The sequence below is a fragment of the Sylvia atricapilla genome, chromosome 9 (genome assembly GCF_009819655.1).
Source record: "Sylvia atricapilla isolate bSylAtr1 chromosome 9, bSylAtr1.pri, whole genome shotgun sequence".
NCBI classification, from domain to species: Eukaryota; Metazoa; Chordata; class Aves; order Passeriformes; family Sylviidae; genus Sylvia; species Sylvia atricapilla.
Genome location: NC_089148.1, coordinates 5182635 through 5206955, shown reverse-complemented (window position 1 = coordinate 5206955; position 24321 = coordinate 5182635). Strand labels below are relative to the sequence as shown.

The window sequence follows — 24321 nt, the reverse complement described above, 5'->3', positions numbered from 1 at the left end:
CTATGTTCACTTCCTCTATCGTCTAAAGGCACCTTTGGCTGTGTATGCCAAAGATACACAAATACTTATTGGTCAGGTACCTTTTCTTTGTATTTAACAGCTATTTCTACCAGTAGTTATTTCCTACTATAAAATTACAGCCTTAAAGATTTTAGCCTTGTGTTGCTGAAATGAATACACAACCATGCAGCTACACAAGGCTAACCTGGGGAATTGGGAATTATTCCCCAGAGTGAGTCTTTTCTGACCAAATTTCAGGCTTTGGGGTTTTCTCTTGGTTTTTTATTTCTCCACATTTGTGGCCCAGTAATAAAAACTCTTGGAAAATGGCAAAAGGAACACTACAGTAATTGAAAGTATATGGCATTTTTACCATGGTTTTTCCTCGTTTGCACCCACAGATAGGCAATGAATGCCAGAGATTGTCTTTAAAATATTAGGTGAAAAACTAAGTGTGTCTGTACCATAAAATAAACGGATTTCCTTTAGCACCAAGGCTGCCAGAAAACACATCCTGGCTCCTCTCTAGCCAGCGCCAGAGGCGGATGTATGGCCCTATTTATAGCCCACTAATGCAATTGTGAAATGCACACCCCTTGCACTTCATTTGTATGGGCTGGGACTGGACTCTCCATGGAGCTAAGCAGCTTGGAGGAAAGGTCACTCCCTAGAATAACACCACATTCCCTCTGCTCACATTCCAGGGACTGCAGAGACTCAGGGTCCCTTGGAGCCCCCTGCACTCTCTGGGTGCTCTGATGCTGACAGAGAGCTTGCAAAAGGGGAAAGCTCACATGAAAATAAGAAGCAAGGAGGTAAAGACCTGCCTGTGCTTAATTTCTGCTCCTAAAACAGGGATATCAACTGTTTCTCCACCTTGGCTCACCTTTTATCCCTGTACTGTAAATCCCCACTCAAAGTGCCGAGTCCAGCTGTGTGTGTATCATTCCAAACCCAGCACTGCAAAGATCTGGATAAAAGCAGCTGCCTTCCACTAAGGAGAATGACTTTGCAGAATAATTCCCTCACCTGATACCATGACAAGGGGTTGTAAAAACAGTCCAAGAAGATTAACCACCAGAAGAAGGTCACTATAGAGTGCAAGGGTTGTCAAGCTAATTTATGGACATCTGTTCTAAGTCCAACTCTCAGGTAAGAAAAGTTCAGCAACCTTTCCATGGCAAAGATTTTCTATCCATTCATTCCGTTCATGAAAGGCATCTCCTTTTTGGGTATTTCTGATTATTCTTTTCAAATAGGCACCGAAAAATATCTTCAAACACTGTTGCTCTACTGCCTGAACCATTTACAACTAAGTAATTTCCCACCACCCAGGTATGTAAAAAGCTACTCTCCCATCACTTCTGAATTGGTTTTCTCCTCTGCTGGATCAGGGAAAATAGACACTGAAAGCCAATCTTGCAAAAAGAGGCGAGGTACGTTCTTGGAGCCTTTCCACAGACCTGGATGTAACCCCTAAGGAACACCAGATCAGTGTTTCTGCACTTCCAAGGGGGGAAAAAATAGGGGAAAGAGTAGGAGAAGGAAGAACGATTTCAATTATCATCATTACCTACAGACCACAATTAATGGGCAGCTGCTGTCAGAGCCCTGAGTGCACTAAGAGGCCTCAACCAGCACCTTGAGACCCCACCTGCATCTCCTGCCCACGGATCCAGGAGCCCTGTTTCTGCTGAGACTTGGGCCTCCAGTCCCTGCCAGAGCAGGTTTGACTGTCTCTACTCCTGCCTTTGGTCATCTCCTGAAGGGACCTCAGCCCCACATTGTAGCTATCTTCTCTCCCATCTCTCCTCTCCCTGTCTCCAGCCTCATCTCCTGGTGCTCCTCACTGCACTCCCTGGATCTGATGCATTGCTATGCCTGGGACTGCTCTTTCTGTATTCTTTATACATCTGTATATCTATATTTCCTTGCTAGAGAGGGAGGAAGAGCTTGTTTTGTTACTACTCAGAGCCAACTCACAGTCCAGAGCAGCCTCTTCCCTCTTTTGCAAAAGCAGCACCTTTTCCAACTATAAACATGAGCCACTTCTATACATAAAAGGTGAAAATACAGTTTTAATTCATGTGGAAAACACTTTCTTTGCGCATATTGATCATGAATACATAACTGAGGGTGCAGTTTAGGTTTGTTTTCATTTTCTTTAAACTCTGTTGCTTCCTTATGGTAATAAAATAGTAAATTATTGACTTATCAAGGGTGTTCTCAGAGTTACACAAATACATCATAAACCTAGATAACACATGCAATTTTGTTACATTTCCCACATGAATATAACCAGGGTAGGTAGGGATTGGTTCTATTCATTTCTCTCACTTCCATAAAATCCTTGTTTAGGACTGCCCCCTGTTTACTTAGGTAAGAGGCAGGCTATCAATAATTTGCTAAAACTGGCAAGTAAAGAGAATCACAGAATGGTTTGGGTTGGAAGGGACCTTAAAGATTATCACATTCCACTCCTGTCCTGGGCAGGGACACCTTCCACTGTCCCAGGTTGCTCCAAGCCCTGTCCAGCCTGGCCTTGGACACTGCCAGGGATCCAGGGGCAGCCACAGATTCTCTGGGCACCCTGTGCCAGGGCCTGCCCACCCTCACACGGAACAATTTCTTCACAATCCCTAATCTAAATCTGCCCTCTAGTAGTTAAAAAATACAGAGTCCAGTACAATTCTGGAAGATGTTTGTGCACTTCAACCCTCTGCTGCAATCTCACTCACCCATCCGCTTTTCTTCAGCTTTCAAGTGCTGGAACAAGATCTACTTTACAACCTGAGCTGCTGAAAACATGAAACCTTCCCTTCCAGGAGCTCAGCCAGAGCCTGAATTTAAGCAATGAAATTCACCTCCTTTGAGACTCACTGTGATATTTGGTTTTAGACCCCTGAGACTGAGTTTTCAGAGAATGGCTGCCTACAGGCCACTCACTTCCACGGAGCTTGGACTAACAACAAGTGCCTGTGATTGTACCAGAAGTATTTTTCATGCCTGAAAATGTCCTTTAAAACAGTTATAGTCTCAAAGTATGGAATTAGGACACAGCATGGGGCTGGTCCCCTTATGCATCTGTGCCCAGCATGAGTAAGAGCTGATACTGCAGAACATATCAGGACAGCCACATGAGCAGGAGCAGTTCCTTGTGGAGTTCCCATCAGCTAACCACCACAGTCCATCAAATAAAGGCTGCCAGGCCAAGGGAACTGTGTGTTTAGGTGCAGAGAAACCTTCTGATTGCAGCACACATCCACACATGACAGGACCGAAGTTCTGTTGCTTAAGCTACAGCATTCCAGACAGCTCCCTAAGGATAGCCACACTGTCTTCTAGAACAAAGAAATTCTCGTTTTCAATGTTAGCTTTTTCTTCCCCCTGACAATTGAGGGGAAGAGAGAGGCCTTATAATGGTGTAACAAGAGGAAGGTGTTATTCACTGCAAACACTTTTCTGACTGAAAATTTTAACTGAAAACTTCCCCAGCTCAAATGGCCAGATGACCTCCAGAATTCTGTGTACCGGAACAAGATGGGTTTTTAAGTTACCTCATATTAATTAAGGACATCTGAACACTCTTGCCAGGCCTAGAGATACTTTGAATTGCCCTGAGCAACATCCCAAGACTGAAGTTTTCAGTAAGACGATACCTCTGGCCTGTTAAGGAAAGAGCCTTCAAAGCAAACTAATCTCCAGAAAGGTTTGGACACGCTATTTTTGGAGATGACAATGCATATTTAGGAAAGGTAAATCATAGTCCAAATTCTCCCTTGTTAATCTCCTTCTGCATAGAGTGAACATATTTTAAAGGTTTTCGTTATTTTAGCAATTTGGCATTTACTTCAAACTAAACCAGGATTCTGCTGTCTTTGACAGAGACAAGGAAAGAAATACCTGTCACAAGACAGGGATGAAATGGAGGGAGACATAAAACACACATGAAGAAAGGAAAGATCAACATGAGAAAGAAAACTGCCCTAGAGCTTTTGAAGCAATCAGATACAATCACAGAATCCCAGAATGGTTTGGGCAGGGAGGGGCCTGAGAGCCCATTTCATGGCACCCCCTGCCATGGGCAGGGACACCTTCCACTATCCCAGGCTGCTCCAAGCCCTGTCCAGCCTGGCCTTGTGCATTAATCAGTTTTTCAGTCTCATTACAATACTCCACTGCTGAAGACTTCCTTTCCTAACCTTCTCCCAGCTGAGACAAACTGGTTTATAAATTATTGTGCTTTGCGTTCAGCTTTGTTTACCCAGCTTTAGCAATTGGAGCTGCTCTTAATGACAGAAATCCCACCATGATATTCTCATTTTGTCAGAAAATTCCTACCTGACATGTTCACTCCCCCTCCTGCAAAGCACCCAAGAGCTCCATGGAAACGTCTGGATTAAGCCTCTCAGATTAATGAACAGATTCTAGAATATTTCTTCCCAAATCACATTACCACTTACTTTCTTTATAGAAAAAATTACTTCAATAACCTCCTCCCCGAATAAACATCCCGTATTTTTTCATAAAGGCACAAATAAAATTAATCTACAAGAGATGTTATATTATTAAAACATATGCTGAAATCAACAATGCTCAAGGCTCTATCATGGCATTTTGTTCTTCATCGGTATTTACATATTATAGTTCTTATGTATTGCCCTGGAAATCAGCTTTGAAGTGGAATGATGAATAAATGAAGATTTATTATTACTATCCTTATTAGAGGGATTTTAAAGTCATTAGAGACCAACAGACATAATAATCATATTATATTCAATCTTCTCTAGAACATCTCCTTTGATAGGCCCACTAACTCAATTATTTAAGTATATATTACAGCAAAATGCAGCATGACTTCTACAGTTTGAGATAGGGTGGAAATTTTTATGTTTTGGTTTCATTTACCAGGGTTTGTCCTTACAGAATTCACGGGTTCCATGATGGGTTACTCGGTTTTGAACACCAGGGTTTCAAACTCACAGCAAGCACCTGGCTCAATGCGTGTGCTCAGCTAAAAGTAAAAGGTTAAAAACTGGGGAAGAAATAGGGTGCTGGAGATCAATCTTAAACCTGCAGTGACTTTTAGAAGTTAAAAAACTCCAAATGTCTCAAAAGCCATGATCTCCCAATAGTCAATAAACTTGGCTGCAACCAATCCCACTATGAAAGAAGAAAAATAGATCCAGAGCTTCTGAAGAAGAGCCAAAACAGAATTGCACCCCTGGGAAAAAAGTCCAGACACTGCTTAACTGGAAAGCACAATCCTTCCTATTGACTCTTTCTGCCTGGAGCTTGTCTGGGGTAGGTGCTAGAGGAAGGAAGGTGACCTGTTCCCAGTCAGGTGTGGTCACACAGCGAGGGGCAGTTTTCTGTCGGCCACACCCTTCAGACCCCACTGCCTGCCCAGGGAAGGCACTCTGCTCTTTTCCTTTGATCCTCTCACTGCTGTACCAAATCCCTCAGGATTTCCTCCCCTTGGGAAGCATCTGAGGCAATGTGGATATCACAGCCATGAGGCTCATCTTTGCTAGTTCTGTGACTTGATGTCACATTAGTCCCCAGCTGCCAACACTGCCTGTGCTCACTGTCCATGGTTTATGCTCCCTGATATTCTTGGGGTATTACTGACACAACAGCAACCTTCCAACCCTACCAGACTTCTGTTTCCTTTACTGCAGCCTCCTCCCCAAAAATTAACTTCTATTTCCCCTTCCATCACCTCCTGGCTCCTCATTTGCCCACCACTCACCCTGGTTTTGCTCTGCCTCATCATACAGCAGGGGACTTTCAATCCCTACAAGCAGCACAGGTACTCTGCTCGTGGCCACTGGCTGGGTGAGACACTTCTGCCCCTTTCCAGAAATAAGAAAGGAAACATCAGGGTGGTGAGGCCCTGGCACAGGGTGCCCAGAGAAGCTGTGGCTGCCCCTGGATCCCTGGAAGTGTCCAAGGCCAGGCTGGAAAGGGCTTAGCACACTCTGGGACAGTGGAAGGTGTCCCTGCCCAGGGTAGGGGGTGGCACTGGATGACCTGTAAAATTCCAGCTCAACCTCTTCATGCACCCAGTTCTGATCTAGAAGCTGCCTTTCACCAGCATGGGGAAAATGTGACTTCTAGGGTTACCATTCAGTGAGTTAAGTCAGACTCTAACTCTGCTAAGAAGAAACCAGTCATGGACTCAGATCTCTAGGAATGACAAATCTCATACCTAAACCATAGGCCAGAAAATGGTTAACAGCAGGTAGGACTCCCAACAATAAAATACAAAACTATTAACAGCCCTCAAATGCATCCCAGAATAGCTAAATGATACTGCTGACACCAGTCCAGCTCTATAAATGGGAGCCTTTTAAAATCCCTTCAATCTTCTTGATCCTCTGACTCCAGAAGCTACTTTAAGTTTCCTGTGTTAAAGTTACGGTCTTTAGCCCACAGCATGTGGTTAAACCACACCAAAAAAAAAAAAGAAAAAAAAAGACTGAGACTCACATTTTGCCAAAAATTGCTCCCTTGCTAAGTATAAGCTAAAATCTAAACCCAAATTCCCTTGAGCAACTGATAGATTTTTCTGTTTATGCCAGTGCTTTAAAGCCTATTTTAAACAAAAAGCAATGTACTGAGCTCATAATTTCAAACCCAGCATCTCCCAGGGAAGAGAAAGAGCACTGAACAGTCCTGAAGTTTGTTCAAGAACTACTTTCTCTTCAGGTAACACCTCTGGGAATTCTTACTCTGGGATCCACTGGGAGAGCAAGGCAGCTCTCAGAAAGGCTGGAAAAAAACACCAGGGAGGTTTGATGTACTCGGCACCAAAGCACATGTTTTAAGAATAACAGTACCAAGGCAGCTTAATCACAGCTGACTTAACTTTCAGACAGGCATCCAGGCAGATCTAGAAATTTCATTTCTGAACAGTCTTTTAGATAATTCCTGACATTTTAAAATCTGTATTTAAAGATTTCATCTTTCTCTAAAAAACACTTCATGTGTACTAACAGAATCCGGGGGAGAAAAAACCTCCCATGAATCTGACTATGATTTTGTCTCCAATCACTTTACCTCTCCTGATGCACAAGGCCTGGATCACAGGCAAGTCTTCACAGTGAAACAGATGTTTTCATCCCACATTCCCAGCTTCCCAGCATCACTAAATCCCTCAGTTTCTAGTTTCATTGTACCTTCAAACTCTGTTTGCTACAGGACTTCAGAACTAATGTTTTATTGCTTTACGGGACAACAGAAGTGAGAATTACATTTCTTACCGAACAGATTTTATTTTTAGGAAATGAGTCAACTATGTTGGTACCAAATGACAAACATATAACAGAGACACATACATAAATACATGAGGGGGTCGTGCAACTTGTTGTCTTTGAACTATTCCAAGATTTGTGGAGGTAAAGACAGTGTAGCACTGTACGTCACTTAAAATGTTATTTTTTCACTAAGGATTTCACCTCTGTTTCAAGTGTCATGGTACCCTCCCCTGGATGGGCCAACTGCTCTGTCATCGTGATACATTTTAACACGCATTTTGCTTTGTATTTCATGAAAGGTTAAGATTCCCTCGTACTCCTTCCAGAACATTCACGGTGCTGGGAGAAAGCCAATCCTGCAACACTCACCCCCAAACACATCTCCGTTCTGGTAGTTCTTGCCCTTCTGAGTTTCCTCTTCATTTTGAACAGTAGACACATGCTTGGCGGAGGCACAGCCCATCGCTTCATTCAGACAGCTCCAGCCGGACCGAACCACAGAGCATCTCTAGCAACGCCCGCTCATCCTTGCAGAAATAATCCACCTTCCTGCTCGGCTCTCAAGTCCCTTCCACCTAAACATGGCCAAAGAGAGAGGAAAACATTCACACAAGGTACGTACCCTCTACACGGGGAGCTTCAAGCAGTTAAAAAATGGAGTTTGGGAGGAGGAGCACAAGGGCACAGCCTCCATGCCTGAGGCTGCTAAAACAATATTCCATAAAATCTGGTACAGGCAGATCATGATCAAGGTACCTCCACCCTGCCTTGGGACAGAGCACAGCAGCTGAACTCAAAGCCTCTTCCAGCCTAATTCTTTAATCCGTGGCTTGAAGAAAACAACACCCAGATCTGTTTCCCACCCAGCCAGCTACTCTCACAGGATGCAGAGGGTTTTGGGAGAAGAGATGAGAAATCTTCAATATCTGCTCCTCCTGCTCCTTTTACCAATCTACCCATCAAGCCAGATTTCTTACAAAGCATTTTACTGAATAAGAGCTGCTAATTGCAAGTGTTCGGACAAAATAACCCCTCTAAATCAATTAAAGATCTTATGTTGCCAGATGTGAAAGGCGATAGTCAGCTGAATTATCTTTTCTTTACGTGTTCATTATTCTACTCAATCTATAAAACCTCCACTGCTCAAGACGACAAATCCCCCCATTTTAAAATGGAATAACACTCCCTGAACAGTCCAGATGACACGTAAAACAAAAGAGAAAAATCAAATCCAGAACTGTAATATTTTAGGTTAAAAAGAAATTCAACTTCATGAACTGTTTATTGCTAAATGGCTCTGCACTGGAACAAAAGCTACCTCAAGGTTTGGTGAGATGACCTGGTTTGCCTTTCCACCAGCCAAACTCTTCAGAAGAAAAAAACTCTGAAACTCCTCCTTTAGTTCAGCTATAACAAGGATCACACACATGATTTCTTAATTCATTACTTCTGAGCATGTACTATACAAGGCTGTGGCTCATTTTGCTCCATGCTGACCACAAGTTAATGTGTAACATCAGACAAGCACTCTTACCTAGGATAGGAAGAGCTGGAGCAAGATGATCTTTAAGGTCCCTTCCAACCCAAAGCATTCTATGACTCAGCAGTATCCATTCCAGCAGATATTCCCAAGGGAAATCGTGAGTTTCCTTTCCCTGAGCACTCAGCACTGGCAGCACATCTCCCCCATGCCAGGGCAGCTCAGTGACACACCAGCACATGGTCTAGGAGGGCTCTGCTCCTGCCCCCGGAGGGATTTTCCTGCCCATCCCCAAAGCCAAAGCCATGAGGATGTGGCAGCCGGGCTCAAAGTGACTCTGCTTCTGCCACAGCAGACCGTGCCTTTCCCCAGGCAAGGGGAAGGACTCTGGATGCAGAACCACCTCTAACTCCTACTCACAGCCAGCTTCCCCCTTCTTGTACAGAGCAGTGCTTCTCTCCACTTGGCGAGGGTGTTCCAGAACATACAATGTTTATCTGCTAATGCCTGTTCCCAGCAGCCACCCCTCCTGCACCATTTTATGTTCAGTACATCCCCCAACATGCTCTACTCTTTTTTCCCTTCTCCTGTACACGCACACCTGAGCCTGTATTTCTCATTGCCCCATCCTTCTCTTCCTCCTTAGCCACAGTTAATTACTCACCCCAAAACACAGGATTTTATAGGATCAGAGAAAAGCTTGGGTTGGGAGGGATTCTAAGCTCATCTCATTGCAACGTCTGCCATGGGCAGGGATACCATCCACTAGCCCAGGTTCCTCCAAGCCCCATCCAACTTGGACACTTCCAGGGGTGGGGCAGCCAGTGTTCTGGACAACACCACCAGAAATTGATGCTGTTAGTGGGAGGGAGCGAGCATACCTCTCTGGAGCTAATTTTTTAACCCTATGTGGTTACATAACTTCCTTCCCCCTCACCTCCCGCCCAGGAAAACCTAGATTTTACAGGAAAAGTCAGTTTAAAGCCAGGGAAGTTTTTGCAGCTCAGGGAGGGTCACAGCTGACAGCTCATCCTCTCGTGTGTCCAAGTGGCAGCCTGCACTAAGATCTTCATCTCACTGTTGAGGGGAAACAAGGATCCAAAGGGATTTTAAACATCAACCATGCTGTGCTTGGAGATAGGTAAAGACACACCGGGGTGTGGGAGGTGGAGGAGAAACAGCAGACTGGGAGAGGGAACCACTACCTGGACTGGAAATGAAATGGGGACTTATTTTCCCAGAGGACAGAAATTTGGTAAAAGACAAGAGCTTTTAATGGACCAGCTGAAACAAATGAGGAGGTAAACATGAGCAACAGAGCCCTTGCTTCAGGTTTCAGAGAAAAGCAGGAGCCTCCAGGTAGACAGAACCTGAAAACACTGACTTCTGATTTAAAATACAACCGGTAGTATTATTCCAGGGAAAAGAGTGTGGCCAGCTATGGGAAAAGGAGCAAGACAAGGCTTGCTGTAACCCTGGAAAGGATGTAGAGGTGTTTGGGTGAGACCTGGGCAGGAGGCTGTCGAGGAGGAATTAGTGCCTACCACAGCCCAGCAGCTCTGAGCAGCAGAACTGCAGGCACAGAGGTACCTGTTGAATGGATTATGCTCCTGCTGTCTTCAAGTATTTTTCCTGTTTCTTTTTCCGTCTCTCAGCAAGGACTGTTTACAAAAGGGAAAACAACTGCTTAGTAATGAAACCCAAATGTATTTCACAAAGGACGGGTGGGTTGGGTTTAGAAAGGAGATTTTTTTTTTTTTTGTGAAGCCTTATACAGCCAACATGCAGCACAACAAATTGCAAAATACTTAATTATTGATTAGTTCCCAGGACAGTGATGGTCCCAGGACCATTGAGCTGCAGGAACAATCAGGAGCAAGGAGATACAGAACAGGAATGCAGATGGATAAAGATCTTTGGGGGAGAAAAGGAAAAAAATATCCACGGTCAAATCTCTCCTGCAGGATTTTGGTAACGCACATCAACCTCTAAAAATATGGTCATGTTTGAAAGCATGCTGTGATTAAAGGAAAGAGATGGGAACTTTTACATTAAAGAACAGCGATCACAGCAGCACCTGAAAAAGCCATACAATTAATAGTTGGGTTATGGAGGCAAACTTCTCCTGGTGCCAATAAACTGGGCTGAGAAAGCGACTAAAAAATGACCTCCAAGATGAGTCTAACACACACTTCCAGGCATGTTCCTTGGACTGCTGTTAACATAGTGCTGTGAGACACAGATTGCTAAACACAACCCAGGGACAGCTGAGGATTTAAAACAGAGGGGAAGGCAAGCAGCATTCATTTCACAGGGGATGAAATCCGAGGTACAGGGCAGCACGGTGCTCCCCAGCCTCAGGAAACCTCCCCTGCCTGAGGAGCAGAGCCCTCAGGGATGAGGTTTGTGAATCACTCAGAAGAGGGGTGTTGGTCCTCACTCAGTGGGATGCCTGGCAAAGCTTTGGGGATGTGAAACACAGCACTTCACACAGCAGCAGAACAACACATCCGTTCCTCCTCCTCCTCCCTCACTTGTGCACAAATGTAATTTTCCCTTTTGTCTCCCACAGCATTTTGGGGCACACAGATTTTCAGAAGCCAAAAATAAAAAAGAAGAAAACCTCAAACCATTTGCAGTTCACATTCACCACCTACCATCACTAATTATCAAGATTTGAGAGGCAATTTGCAGGCTCCGATCTGCAAAACGATAGTGAGAAAAATCTCTCAGGCAGATCAAAAGTGTCTACACCACCCCCAAATGAAATGCAGCAGGTTGAGGATTAACATCTTACACGCGGATCAGAAGAAGACTAGAAACATTCTCAGATGCTGTACTTTGTACCCCAGGTTTCTTCTGAGCTAAAAATGGGGGAGCTCAGCTCTTAGAATAGAAAATACCTTCACAAATGTTAAACAACTCCTTTTTTCTTTCTTCTGAGCAAATGTCTATGATGTGCTTTTTCTTTTGCCAACTCTTTCAACACTTCATTAATCCTCTCATGCGCTCACCTCTTATTTCTGACGGTCAAAGGCTGCATCCTTGACAAAACACATTTTGGTTCCACAAACACTTCATACAAATGAAGGACTTCCAGTGTTTTACAACAAATGCATGTTAATTCTTCTGTAACAACAGGTGCATTTGTTTTCATCTTTATTGCATTGAGATAACTGATCTTTCATTACCTTCAGGCTGCAGGTACATCTGCAAGTTTCTTTCCGTGTTGACCACACAGGAAATCAGGTTAAAATTTCACAATGCTCAAGAGATCAAAACAATGAGTTTCATGCAACCATGAAAAACCCCTAAGCTACAAGAAAAAAAACACACTGGCTTTTCCTATGAAACAACCTACTCCCGGCAGAACTAAGGATTTAACTTACTGCTATTAATTACATTTATTTCCTGTAATATTAGGCCTGTTTAATTTCCAATTCATTTTTTTCCCCAAAAAAGAATAAAGCAGAAATGAATTCTGAATTTGTCTTGCACAAGGGCTGCTGGTAGTTAGCATCTGGGACTTCTCCACTGCGACATCTCTCTCTCTCAGCTACCCTTCACCACAGAAGATGGCTTTTTGGGTTTTATTCAATGGCCAAAAGACATTTTTTGAGCCAAAAAATACCACTTTTACCTTTGAAGTGCACCAATGGCCTAAGGAGGGAAGGAAAAAAAATTACAAAAAGAATATTCATATAAAGTCTCTTTCTCCTTTTTCAAATTATTTAAATAAGCATGAATAGTGCAGTTATATTGAAAATTAACCCACTGACTTGCTAAATGAACAGCAGAATGAGAGGTGTGACAGCTACAGCTGATCTGTAAGCTGCACACACAGTCTGCCCCAACAAACACTGACTCCACCAGGCTAAGGTCATTAGAGAATAGAAGCAAACAAGTTCCCAGGTAAGATAATGAGAGGTCAGATCCAAATTCAAACAGCGGACCCAGTCAATCCCACTGAATCACAAACGCACCCATTTCATTGGCCACTGAGCTGGGCGGAGCTAAGACCCCAACCAATCAGGTGTGAGCGCGGGAAACTCGAAGCCCCTATAAAAGGGGGCACCCAACAGTAAATTTTGGCTGCTGCTGCATGAACTTTGGTGTGCTCTGTCAGGTGCCTGTCTCCAACATCAGCGACAGCTGGTGACCCCGACGTGATACAAGAGCTGCTGCGGGTACTGCAGGGGGACAGAGGGCAGTGGGGACTGCTGCCTGCAGCCTGTAGGGCTACAGAAGTCCCGGTGGAGCAGCAGGTAAAGCTGCACGCAGCAGAGAGAGATGTATTGGTCCAGACTCTTTGTAAATAGAAGACACTGCCAGGAAATATGGGAGCATGGGCTTCAGTGGAAGAAGACCCTGTTATCAAGGTATAGACCCCTCTTTTTAAGGAAAGGGGGATAAAATATGGTGAGCAGGCTTTGCTAGCCTTGCTAACGTGGTCCGAAAACCACAGACTGGATGTGACTGAAAGAGTCACCCTTGACTTAAAGATATGGGAGTGGGCTGGCAGATTTATAACTGAGGCAGCTTCCACAGGCAATGTGACCACTATTTATGTCACAAAGCCCTGGAGGCTCATTGTGGACTTGTTGAGGCACTTAAAGACTGAGCGTGATACAAGGACAGTGGTGGGGATGCTGCAGGCACCTCCCACTGACGCATGCAGCGAGAACACGGCACCAGGCAAGGCAGCGGGAGGCACATGGGAGAGGAGGACAGGCAAGACAGCCACACCGTGCCTCAAAACCATGCAGCACCACAAAGCCACCCTGTGCCTGGATGTGTGAGCCCTGTGGCTCCCACAGAAGCGGTGTGCCCTGCAGCTGCACTGAGTGTGCCTACACCGCCATTGGAACCACTCGTGCTGGAGCCACACACACCATCTCTCCATGGACACACTCAGACCACCTCCCCCCAGAGCTGACTGGCCCAGCTCTGAGACCACGCCTATGACCCAGCCTCCACTGGACACACCCAGTTGCCACTGCGATGCATGAGCAGACCCTGGGGACACATCTTCATGGATGTCTGGATGCCAAGCCAATTCATATCCAGAAGCAGCAGTAGGATGGAGGATATCCCCAAGTTGCAGCGCTGCGAGTATTGTCACCGCCACTACTGGAACTGGAGCAGCCTCTGGGATATATACTGACTAGGGATTCGAAAGGCACCCATGGAGAGAACTGGAGCCATCACCCCTTGGCAAAACCCCTGAATACCACTGCGCTGCCGATGGCTTCACGTGACCTGACCAGCATCTGGTAACAGGCAAAGCGAGCCACGGTGCAAGTGAGGATTTTGAGGGAGCGGACAAAATCAATGTGCCCCTATCGGGTGGTTGGGAGCCCGGGGCCAGGACACTTGAAGTATGCCCAGTACTAAGAGGCAGTGGAACTGTGCCCAATAAATACACACCCTTTCAGTGGCTAGTTCTTTCCAAACTACAACAGCTTGTTGCCAAACATGGACTGGGCTCTCCTGCCGTTGCTAACGTGCTGCGATTTTTAACCACTGAGGAAATAATACCTTTCAATATCAAGCAGCTGGCAAAACTGATCTATACCCCAATTCAAGATAAGGTTTATGAATCAACATAGCAACACAGTGTAGAACAGCAGGAGCTAAGCTCATAACAAGACCCACCCTTTGGGGCAGGGGTTCCTCAACTCCTAGGACTATGACCATTGGGGAACCCACAACTTCAAGCCTGTTTACACCCATTAGTGCTGGCACAGGTAAAAGATTTGGGGATGCAGGCATTATTTAAGGTAGCAAACATGGCTAACCCAACCCAAAAGTATTCCAAGATCGGTCAGGGGGTCAAAGAACCCTACCTGCAATTCATAGAGAGATTGAAGGATGGAAAAACAAATCGTGAATACTGAGGCCAGAAATCAATTAATTTTACAATTGGCAAGGGACAATGCTAATGAAGACTGCCGGAAAATCATAGAACTGCTTCCAAATGAAAATCCATCATTAGGCGAGATGATAAATGCCTGTGCCAAGGTTGGATCTGATTCTGACAACATGTCCTTATTAGCAGAGTCCATTACATCCGCTGTAAAACTCACATCCCAATGTTAGAGATGTGGACAGCAAGGCCACCTGAGAGCGAACTGTCCCTGCAAGCCCACTCTAATGGAGACATTTCAAGGACAGAGGAATGTAAACATTAACTGTAAGTGATGTGGGAAACCCGGTCATTTGACCAGACAATGCGAATATAAAGACTATACTAAAAGACAATCTTTTAAGGAGCAGGGAAAGGGAAGACCAAGCGCAAGGGAGAGACGTGCGATGACATAAGCATCTTCCCACCTTCCTGTGCAAGCCTGTGTGATCAGCTCACAGGAAGGACGAGAGGATCAGGTGGAATGGATGATCTTCATCTCAACAACCATAAGCTCATTAAAGGTACACAGAGTCACTCTCAAGGCCCAGGGGCCCATAGGGAGAGAACTGAGTGCATTACTTCTAGGGAGAGCCAGTGCCACTTTGCAAGGTATCTTTGTACACCCAGGTGTTATAGATGCTGATTTTACAGGACAAATACATGCCACGGTATCGACCCCTACTCCACACATGACTATCCCTGCTAAAACCTGAATTTCTCAACTCATCTCTTTTAAGTCTTCTGTCCCAAAAGCAAATTCTGAGCGTTGACAGTAAAACCCCAGGTATACTGGACCCAGGTCATGTGTGATCAAAGACCTAATATGGTGTGTACCATCACAATGCCTTGGGCAAGTCCCTCACAAATAAAGGTCAATGGGACAATTGACACAAGGGGCAGATGTCACTACCACCTCTGACAACACGTGGCCTTCATCGTGGCCCATCATGGCTGCGAGATCTGTTGTAACTGGCCTTGGAGAGACCCCACAGAGCTATTTGAGCAGCAGATCTTTGTTGGTCAAAAATCTGGAGGGTCAGACAGCCACAGTTCAGCCATATATACATCACTGCTGCACCACTTAGCCTGTCGGGGAGGGATGTTCTATCAGCATGGGGAATCTGGGTAGGGATGGATTTTTAATGGAGGCCACTGTATTAAAGGGCGTAAAATATCCCAGACTGGCCCTAAAATGACTTTCAACTCAGCCTGTGTGGGTACCACAGTGGTCCCTAGAGAAAGAGAAACCCCTAGTAAAAGAACAACTAACTCAAGGGCACACAGAACCATCCATGAGCCTTTGGAACACCCTGATATTTTTTATAAAAAAGAAGTCTGGTAAATGGAGGTTGCTCCACGACTTGAGAACAATCAATGCAGTCATGGAAAGCAAGGGAGCTTTACAAGCTGGTATGCCATCTCCTACAATGATTCCTGCCACCTGGGATATTCTGATTGTGGATATAAAAGATTGGGTTTTTTTCTACTCCTTTACACACAGATGATAACCCCCCAGTTTGCTTTCCCAGTGCCACCCCTTAATAATGCTGCACCAGTCAAGTGTTATCAATGGAAAGTTTTGCCACAAGGTATGAAAAACAGCCCTACAATTTGTCAATGGTACATTGCTCAGGCATTATCATCTGTAAGAGAACCATTTCCAGGGGCGTACTGTTACCATGATATGGATGATCTCCTAACACCAGCTCCAACTAAAAAAGATCTTTCACAGATTTGGCCAAGCCTGATGCAACCATTAAAAACATTTGGGCTGCAAGTAGCACTGGAAAAAGTGCAACAACAACCACCCTGGAAGTACCCTGGACTCAAAACAATGGATCAGACCATATAGCAACAAACAATTTGACTCTCAAAATTCAAACTTTAAAGTCAAAGTCAGTGGTGATTTCTGTTCTTTGGGAGCCATGGACGGAACATGTTCTCATCACCCATTGGCAAAAACAGCCAGGAAATTAAGCATTTTCTGCCCTTCTATGAATAGTTTGCCCCTGTGACACACAAGTCATGTGCTTACTGCACATTTCAGCCTCCTACTGGAACTAGGCTGTCCCAGAGAGCCAGGTGAGCACAGCAGTGACTTGTCTGGAAGCAGAGGGAATCAGCTCCATGCAATAAAACCAGGAGCACAGGGAAACACACCATGGCTTTACACTAAAACCAGCATTGACACAAAACCAGCCCAGCTATCCAGGCCCATGGGCCTGTGTCCTCTCCTGGAAAGCTGCGCTCAGCACGAATCCCTTTTCCAAGTGAAAACAGAGATAGTGCAACTTGACAGCTAAAAACACCCAGCATTACAGAGAAGATCATCTACCTAGTTTTTCTCAGCAGGAAGAGCCTGCTTTGAATTAATTCTACTAAATCATATCATCAGCTTAACACAGGACAGCCTTTTCTCCGCTGAGACTTAGATCACCTTTTTCAAAAGCAAAATTAGCTGATTTTTTTTTCTTTTGCTTGCAATCAGGATTTCTGCTGAACCAACAACATGTCGTTTTGATATATTAAAGCAACAAGTGATTTCCACATCGAAAAGCACTCAACAGCACCACGATACTTCCTAGGAGCATCTTCTCCTTCCTCAGACTCTTAAGGAGAAATACCACCACTAAATCCATGAAAAAATATTTCAAACATCACAGAATAAAATACAAATATGAGAAGGAAAGGAAACTGCATTGCAGTCATCCTCTTCAGTCACACAGGGTGGAGTAAAAGTAGTATCAGTGTGAAAAGCCCAGCAGCACATGAGACGTCAGTCATACAACTTACCATTTTTGCTGTTTGCAAAGAAAATTAATTACATTTCATTCTGAATTTCATTTACCCTCAAATACTTTAGGAGCAGTGATAGAAAGATTACCTCCACCATTACAGAATGCAGTTCTAATATTTAATTACTTCCCCCCTTTCTATGAGAATTAAATAGACATAATTTTTAAGTTAGATGTGATTTAATTGGCTGGCAACACTGTAGAATACTTGTTTTAGCTTGCACACAGAGATGGCCTATTTCAGGTGAGAACCCAAACTTTTGAAACATATTTCATCTGCATGACCTCTTCCAAACCAGTAGTGGTACCAGAGCTTGTCTTTAACATAGGAGCAGGTATTACTCAATCAGATTTCCAAAGATTCAGGACATTTATCCTCATTACTTTTCAGAAGAAACAAGAACTTCTCATAAAAAATAAGATTATATGACAATATGCAGAGAACACCTAAATATTTCCTGCTTCTACAGCAGAGATTGTTGTGGTTGTTAGAAGGATGTGACAGAGAGAAGTTCACAGAATCATGGAATGGTTTAGGTTGGAAGGGCTTAAAGCCCATATCATCCTACCTGTACCATGACAGGTGTCTTCTACCAGCCCAGGGTGCTCCAAGCCTTGTCCAGTCTGGCCTTGGACACTTCCACAGATCCAAAGGCAGCCACAGCCTCTCTGGGCACCCTGTGCCAGGGCCTCACCACCTTCCCAGGGAGGAATTTCTTCCCAGTATCCCATCTAACCCTGCAAACTCTGGCAGTTTGAAGCCATTACCTTGCCCACAATAAAAAAGACTACAGTCAACACCAGATAACTGAAACCCCAGCAGCAAGCACCATGAGGGATCTGATTAAAAGCAATAAGATCTTTCTACTCACTTTAGGTGGCTTGAGTCACTTCCTGAACCTCCAGTTTCATAAACCAAAGATTGTTTCGTGATTTATTTCCGAAAGGATTTTGAAATGCAGTGCTGGTGGTGACACCTCACACTGATATGACATGAGACACTAGACAGGGCTACAGAAAAGCCAGGTTCAATTCTCAGTACATGACTTTCTTGTGTATCTAAGAATAACCTCCAGCACTTACTGTAATGGAAAGGTAGCCTAAGCACCTCTTAAGTACCAAAAAAGCAAGCAATAAGCTCTCCTATTTAATTTTATTTCTGTCTTCATGGTTTAAGAGTTAAGATGTGCTTTACTGTGCAGGACACAGTAAAAAGCCCTGAGGTACAGGAACAGAGAATTATATAATATTTTGTACACTCTAAGCACAGGTATGAGCATCATCTCCATTCTGAAGGCTCACTCCCCTTGCTCTGCCTTAATAAAATAATTTAAAGATGAAACCATTACACCTAGGCAGCCACCACCATCATGTCAAATCAGACTAAAATAATTGATGTAGAAGTTGCAGCCACTTTTTCAGGACCCACTGCTTTGGAGGAAAACCCTGAGGGATAATTACCATATTGAAAAAAACAGTCTTGTTCTCCTGAATTCCTCTCCTCTTCCCACCAGGGCTGGGAGATGCATCTCCAAATGTCAACACTGACTCTGGCCTGGAGCTGAGCTCTTTTAAGGACTGCCCCTCTCTCAAAAAAGCAGTGGTTTAACAAGTCTCTCCTAAAAATGTGAAGCACACACTTCTTTATTTCAACAGGAAAAGCATCAAGCATCTAGTACCACTCACTAGTATGACCTGGAATTTTAAGACTTGAATGTCTAATCTTCATTTTTTGTTCTTTCACAGTTTGATTTTTTCCCAAACTACTTAATCTTTCCTGTGTGCCACCATGAAGGTAGAAACAACCAGACCAAGATGTGTCCTAATGCAATTATCTGTACTTGCACATTTGCAAGGTCTCACCTCCCTTTAGATCCACTGATTTATCATAACAGCTCGACAACAGAAAGCCCCACGGTCAGCTGACTGGTTATTCCCTAGAAAATCCTTAAAAATATCCACAAATGAGATGACAGACCCCAGCATCTCCCTCCATCTCCAGCTCCATCAATGAATGATGAATACATACACAGCAGCAATTCACCTCTCTGCTCAAAAATCCAGCACAGAAGTACCCCACCCCACCTCAGGATACTGCTTTGCCTTGAATATACACTCTCCAGTTATGCTGTGAGCTTCTAGCTTTCACCTGGAGACCTTTCCTTGCATCCTGGTAAGCTTGGCCAAACGGAATGTTTGGGCTAAATTCCTGCCCACAGAGGAAGAGGAATGCAGCTGCAAGCTGGAGAGGGGTGGCTAGATGTCCCTGAATGTCTCTGCAGCCACACAGAGCACACCACCCACCACCACTTCACTTCCAAGGCATTTTTCATCCAGAGAGCTACAGCAGGAGCTACTTTATGTGCCACTGAGGATAAACTTAACACAGAACAACTGAGCTATGCAGAAGCCAAGGGGCTGAGATGCTGGGGACCTGCTGCTAATGTGTCAGCAAGGAAACATTTGCCATATGTACGTCTGCTGCTGCTGCTGCACCATTAGGGGATGCAGCAGTTTCAAGGGGCCTCCTCTTTTTGCAGATGAGCTAGAGAAGGAAGAAATCTTTCTTCACTAACCTGATAACACTTAAATGACAGAATAAGTGCAGAGATCTGCTCAAAACCACAGGAGGTGACTCATTCAGGCTGCTGAGGAGCGATCCCAGCACAGGCATCCATTCCATGCACGTCTGCCTCCTCCATGGCTGAACCAGCAGCTGCAATCTTGCTAAAGATCAGCAGGTAAAATTCAGGATAAGAGCTAATAAAGCAGCTCACTTCACTCTTAGCTCTTCTGAACAACTGCATAGGCTTCAGTATTCCTACTGGGGTATTTTTTTATGGTTTCCTAACTGTAGCCCCGTGGAAATGGCACAAACAGGAATGAAAGAGATGGACACTGCAATATGCATTCCCAAAATGACACTACTGACTGCTCCCTGTTGCTTTGCAGGATAACTCCTCAGCATCAGGGAGGAGAAACACAGGATTTCTGCTGCAGAAGGCCACGGTACCTGAATGTTTGTGCTGGTATGGTTTGATCCAAGAGCCCTATGCCATATGCTATTCAATCTCATCCCTGAGAATCCCCAGCTGGGAGGGGAGCTGAGAAAGCAGGCTGTGCTCTGAGCAGCAGAGCTTCAGAAACCTCCAGCCCAGAACAGGGAGCTGGAAAAACACAGAGGAGAGAGGAATCGGGTTCTGCTCCTGTAAAACCTGTTGGGATGCACTCCCTGCTTTCATCCCACCTCTGCATGCAGTACTCAGACACAGGAGCTTCTGGACATACCTGATGGAGGCAAAAACATTTCCTTCAACACAGATTTAGGAGTTTACTCCAGTCCCAGCTTTGGGCAGTGGTTCTCTCCTTATTTTTTAATTAAAAAAAAAAAATCTTAGAACATCTTCAGTTACAGTTCCATGGTGAGATATTGAATGGATACATCCGTAACCAAGCCTACATACTCACAAAGTAACATCTAAACCATGTTTCAGCCTATAATATAAATAAATGAGCAGCAGACTAGCCAAAACCAATTGCAGTATTTTCAGTTCATGATAACACAGTTATAACTCAAACACAACCAGCCAGGGCAGAGCTGGATCACTGGCACAGGAGCAGGGAGGGCTGCAGATCTCTCCTCCCACTGATGACAAGGAGCAGCCAAATCAGCAACAGATCTCATCAGGATTTAAAGCACAGAAGGCAGCTTCTGTCTTTTTTCAACTACCTACATCTCATTCCAGCTGGTAGCATCCTGTCTCTGTATTTTGACTTAAAGTTACATTTTCAAAAGTGACCACGATAATTGTCTGTGTATAGGGAGCTGGGTCCTATTCTCCATTTCATACACCTGTATAGTGCTCCTCAGCTTTGAGCCACAGTTTAAACACCTGCTTGAACTCAAAAACCACCACTCAAAACCAACTGTGTATAAAGCACAATTTTCTGTTTCAGGGTGTAAACTTTTCCTGGATACCACTTGAATTGATTTAAACCAAATACCATGCAGAAATAGTAACAATGAAGCAACTTTTGGTACATAAGGAGGTTTAAGAACCACCCTGCGAGCATTTACACATTACCCACTAATCCCAGCTCAGCAAAGCCCATGCAGACCTGAAGCAAAGGGACACAGCATCCTTTTGGAGAGGTCTGTTAGACATTGGGTAGATACTGGGTTAGATAGTGGGTTAGATTCAGCACCAATGCATGCAAACACCACACCAGTGCCTCCTGCATGCACAGCATGGATGCAGGGACCGCAGAAGGCATTAAATAATGTAAATCATCCTTGCAAAGTGCGTGTATGCCTTCACATCTCTGCAGGAACAGTGAAGGGTATAAAATTATCTGTGCTGTCCACCACCAAAAACTGAAACTGGAGCTGACCTGGCAGCCAGGAACCACCCAAAACTATTTTGAGTCCTGCTTCCAACTCCCTTTAGGCAGCACACGGAATGTAACCCACTGACGAAGGAGCAGGGGGTCACACGTCAGTCCAGAAGCTTCTGGATGCAGGGAGATGAACTGCTGGCTGGGGTCCTGCAGTTGTGAAAGGTTTATCACTGAGCAGGGGCAGGCAGGAGGAAATAATCCTGAAAGCACAGGACAAATGGAGCGTTCTCCCACGCCCCCTCACAGCCGCCCGGCCAGACCACACTGGCATTTTCCTGCCAAATCCACACATGAATAGAAGGGGGGGAAAGCCCAGCTGGAAACAGCCTCACAGCAGTCAAAGCAAGGCGAAAACCCATAGAGAGCAGGGAAAAAATACACATTCTGCTCAGCTGTAGGAGCAGAGACAAAATGTATGATAAATAATTGAAAACGCTTCCAAAGACCATTGAATGTAATCAGTAGGAATTGAAATGTAACAGTATTTTTTTTTAAGAATTGTACTGTCAGAACAATACAAATGGCTATAGGATCATAACTCACGTGGAAAACCCAGCTCAAAATAGGCCAGAGCAGGCATCTAAACACACTAAAGCTCTGCAGATATTCCTGCACTTTTGTCACGAAGAGAAAACTGATGCGGAGAAGAGTTAATGCAACACTGTTCAATTTGTGAGAGTGGGACAAAATAATACAAGACCCCTGAAGAAATCAGAAACAGAGAGTGCAAAAGACTGAGACAGCTTTGAAAAGCAAGGACAACATGAGTGCACAGTCTGTTTGGCCTTGAGGAGGGACCGGGCAGGGACTGGCTCTGAGAGTGTAAATGCATCCCCCAGGCTGGCCCTCACCAGCACAACCCCTCACACCTGAAGGCACAGACACCACACAAACCCAGCTCTGAAACAGCGCAGCTGCAGGGCCCCAGGTAAAACCCAGTGCCTGTGCAAGGTCCTGCACACTGCACACCTCCCTCCCAAACCCGTGCCTGGGATGGTCACGGCTGCACGAGGAGCACAGAGCTGGAAGCTGATCCCATGTTATTTGTAAGAAAAACCGTTTCACTGAGTCCAGTTCCCTAGAACAGCATTTAATTCAAAACAACACAACTGTAAATGCTGGTGTCATTTATAGCACCTGTAAATCATCCAGTGCCAGAAAACTGATAAACCCAGGCTCAGGAGAATCAGCCAGAGCAATATGCACTGAAACAGCATAAATCCTTCAGTCACTATTACAGTATTTTTCCATCCCCACGTTATATGCAAATTCTGAGCAACTGAATTATAATACTGTAGCTGAGCACTTACCAATTATATTTTAAACAAACTATATAAAGGTGCCTTTTTCCCACTGCAAAAAACATTCTCAGGACAGCAACAGCAGAGAAGCACCCGCCCCAGAAATAACAACCTGATTCTCCTCTCTTGACTTTGTTTCTCTTCAGTTGCATGTTTTATAATTAAAAATTACATGACAGAGAGCCACTATTTTCTCATCTCCAGTGAATCATTTAATACATATGTCAGAGCTCATAAAAAAATCCCTTACTGCATCCAGGTGCAGTTGACATCCTTAAAACTCCAAAGGCTAAATCCAGAACATCATTGTGAGAGCTTGAAGCTAAAAAAGAGCAAGGACAGAAACACTCTGTCTGGTTCATCAAGTGTGACCAGTTTTTGCTCAAGGCCAGGTTGGAAGGGGCTTGGAACAATCTGCGCTAGTGGAAGATGTTCCTCCCATGGCAGCAGGTAGAACGAGATGGAGTCCCTCCCAACCCAAACCACTCTAGGATTTTATGACAGGTTTTAAAAGATGCTGAAGGAAAAACTAAAAAAAATTATGTTTTCCTTAATCTTTTTTTTTCCTCACTTCCCCTTGGCTAAAAGAGAAGCAAAGTCTGAGTGCTCAGCTTTACCAAAAATGCTGTTAAGTTTAAAAGCAAATTAAAAAAAACTCAGAGGATTCTTCCCAGAAATAATTTCACTTTGCTTTCTGATAGGCAGCTTTCTGTAATGCAACACTCCCTCATCTCCTTACTCTGCTGTGTGGGAACACCTGAGCCCTTCCTATTTATGACACCACCATCACCACCCCTCGAAGGGCTTTTTCAACACAGCCAGAGCCAGTGCTTTGCTGGAAACCTGCCACTGGAACTCACAAGGAATCCAAGCAGCACAAGAAGCAGTTTTGATAAGGAATTAGGTGAAATCAGCTTTGTGTTGCACCAATATCATCCTGCTTCCTCACAGTGGGATTATGGGAAGTGACTGCTTACTGAGATGGAAGAGACCCTCTAAAGTCCACCAAAACACCAGGAAGGAGAGAAATGCCATGGGAAGAAGGGAATAAGTTGCCTAGCAACACTCTTATTCTGCCCAGTTGGGTGAGAGAAGTTGAAAGGATAAAGGTAAAAGAATTAAATATAGAAACTTTGCGTTTTCCAAGGTCCTCAGCTGACCTGAGTCACATTACTCAGAT

General features: G+C 44.5%; 1 protein-coding gene across 1 annotated transcript in view; it reads right to left on the bottom strand.

Moving 5' to 3' along the window:
• The window catches only part of C9H1orf21 (chromosome 9 C1orf21 homolog), a 112945-nt gene that overhangs the window by 55117 nt on the left and 33507 nt on the right, over positions 1 to 24321 (bottom strand). The window contains exon 2 of the mRNA XM_066324665.1: positions 7629 to 7834. Coding sequence (XP_066180762.1) covers positions 7629 to 7722 — 94 coding nt within the window. The 5' untranslated portion in view covers positions 7723 to 7834. The remainder of the gene's footprint in view (positions 1 to 7628; positions 7835 to 24321) is intronic.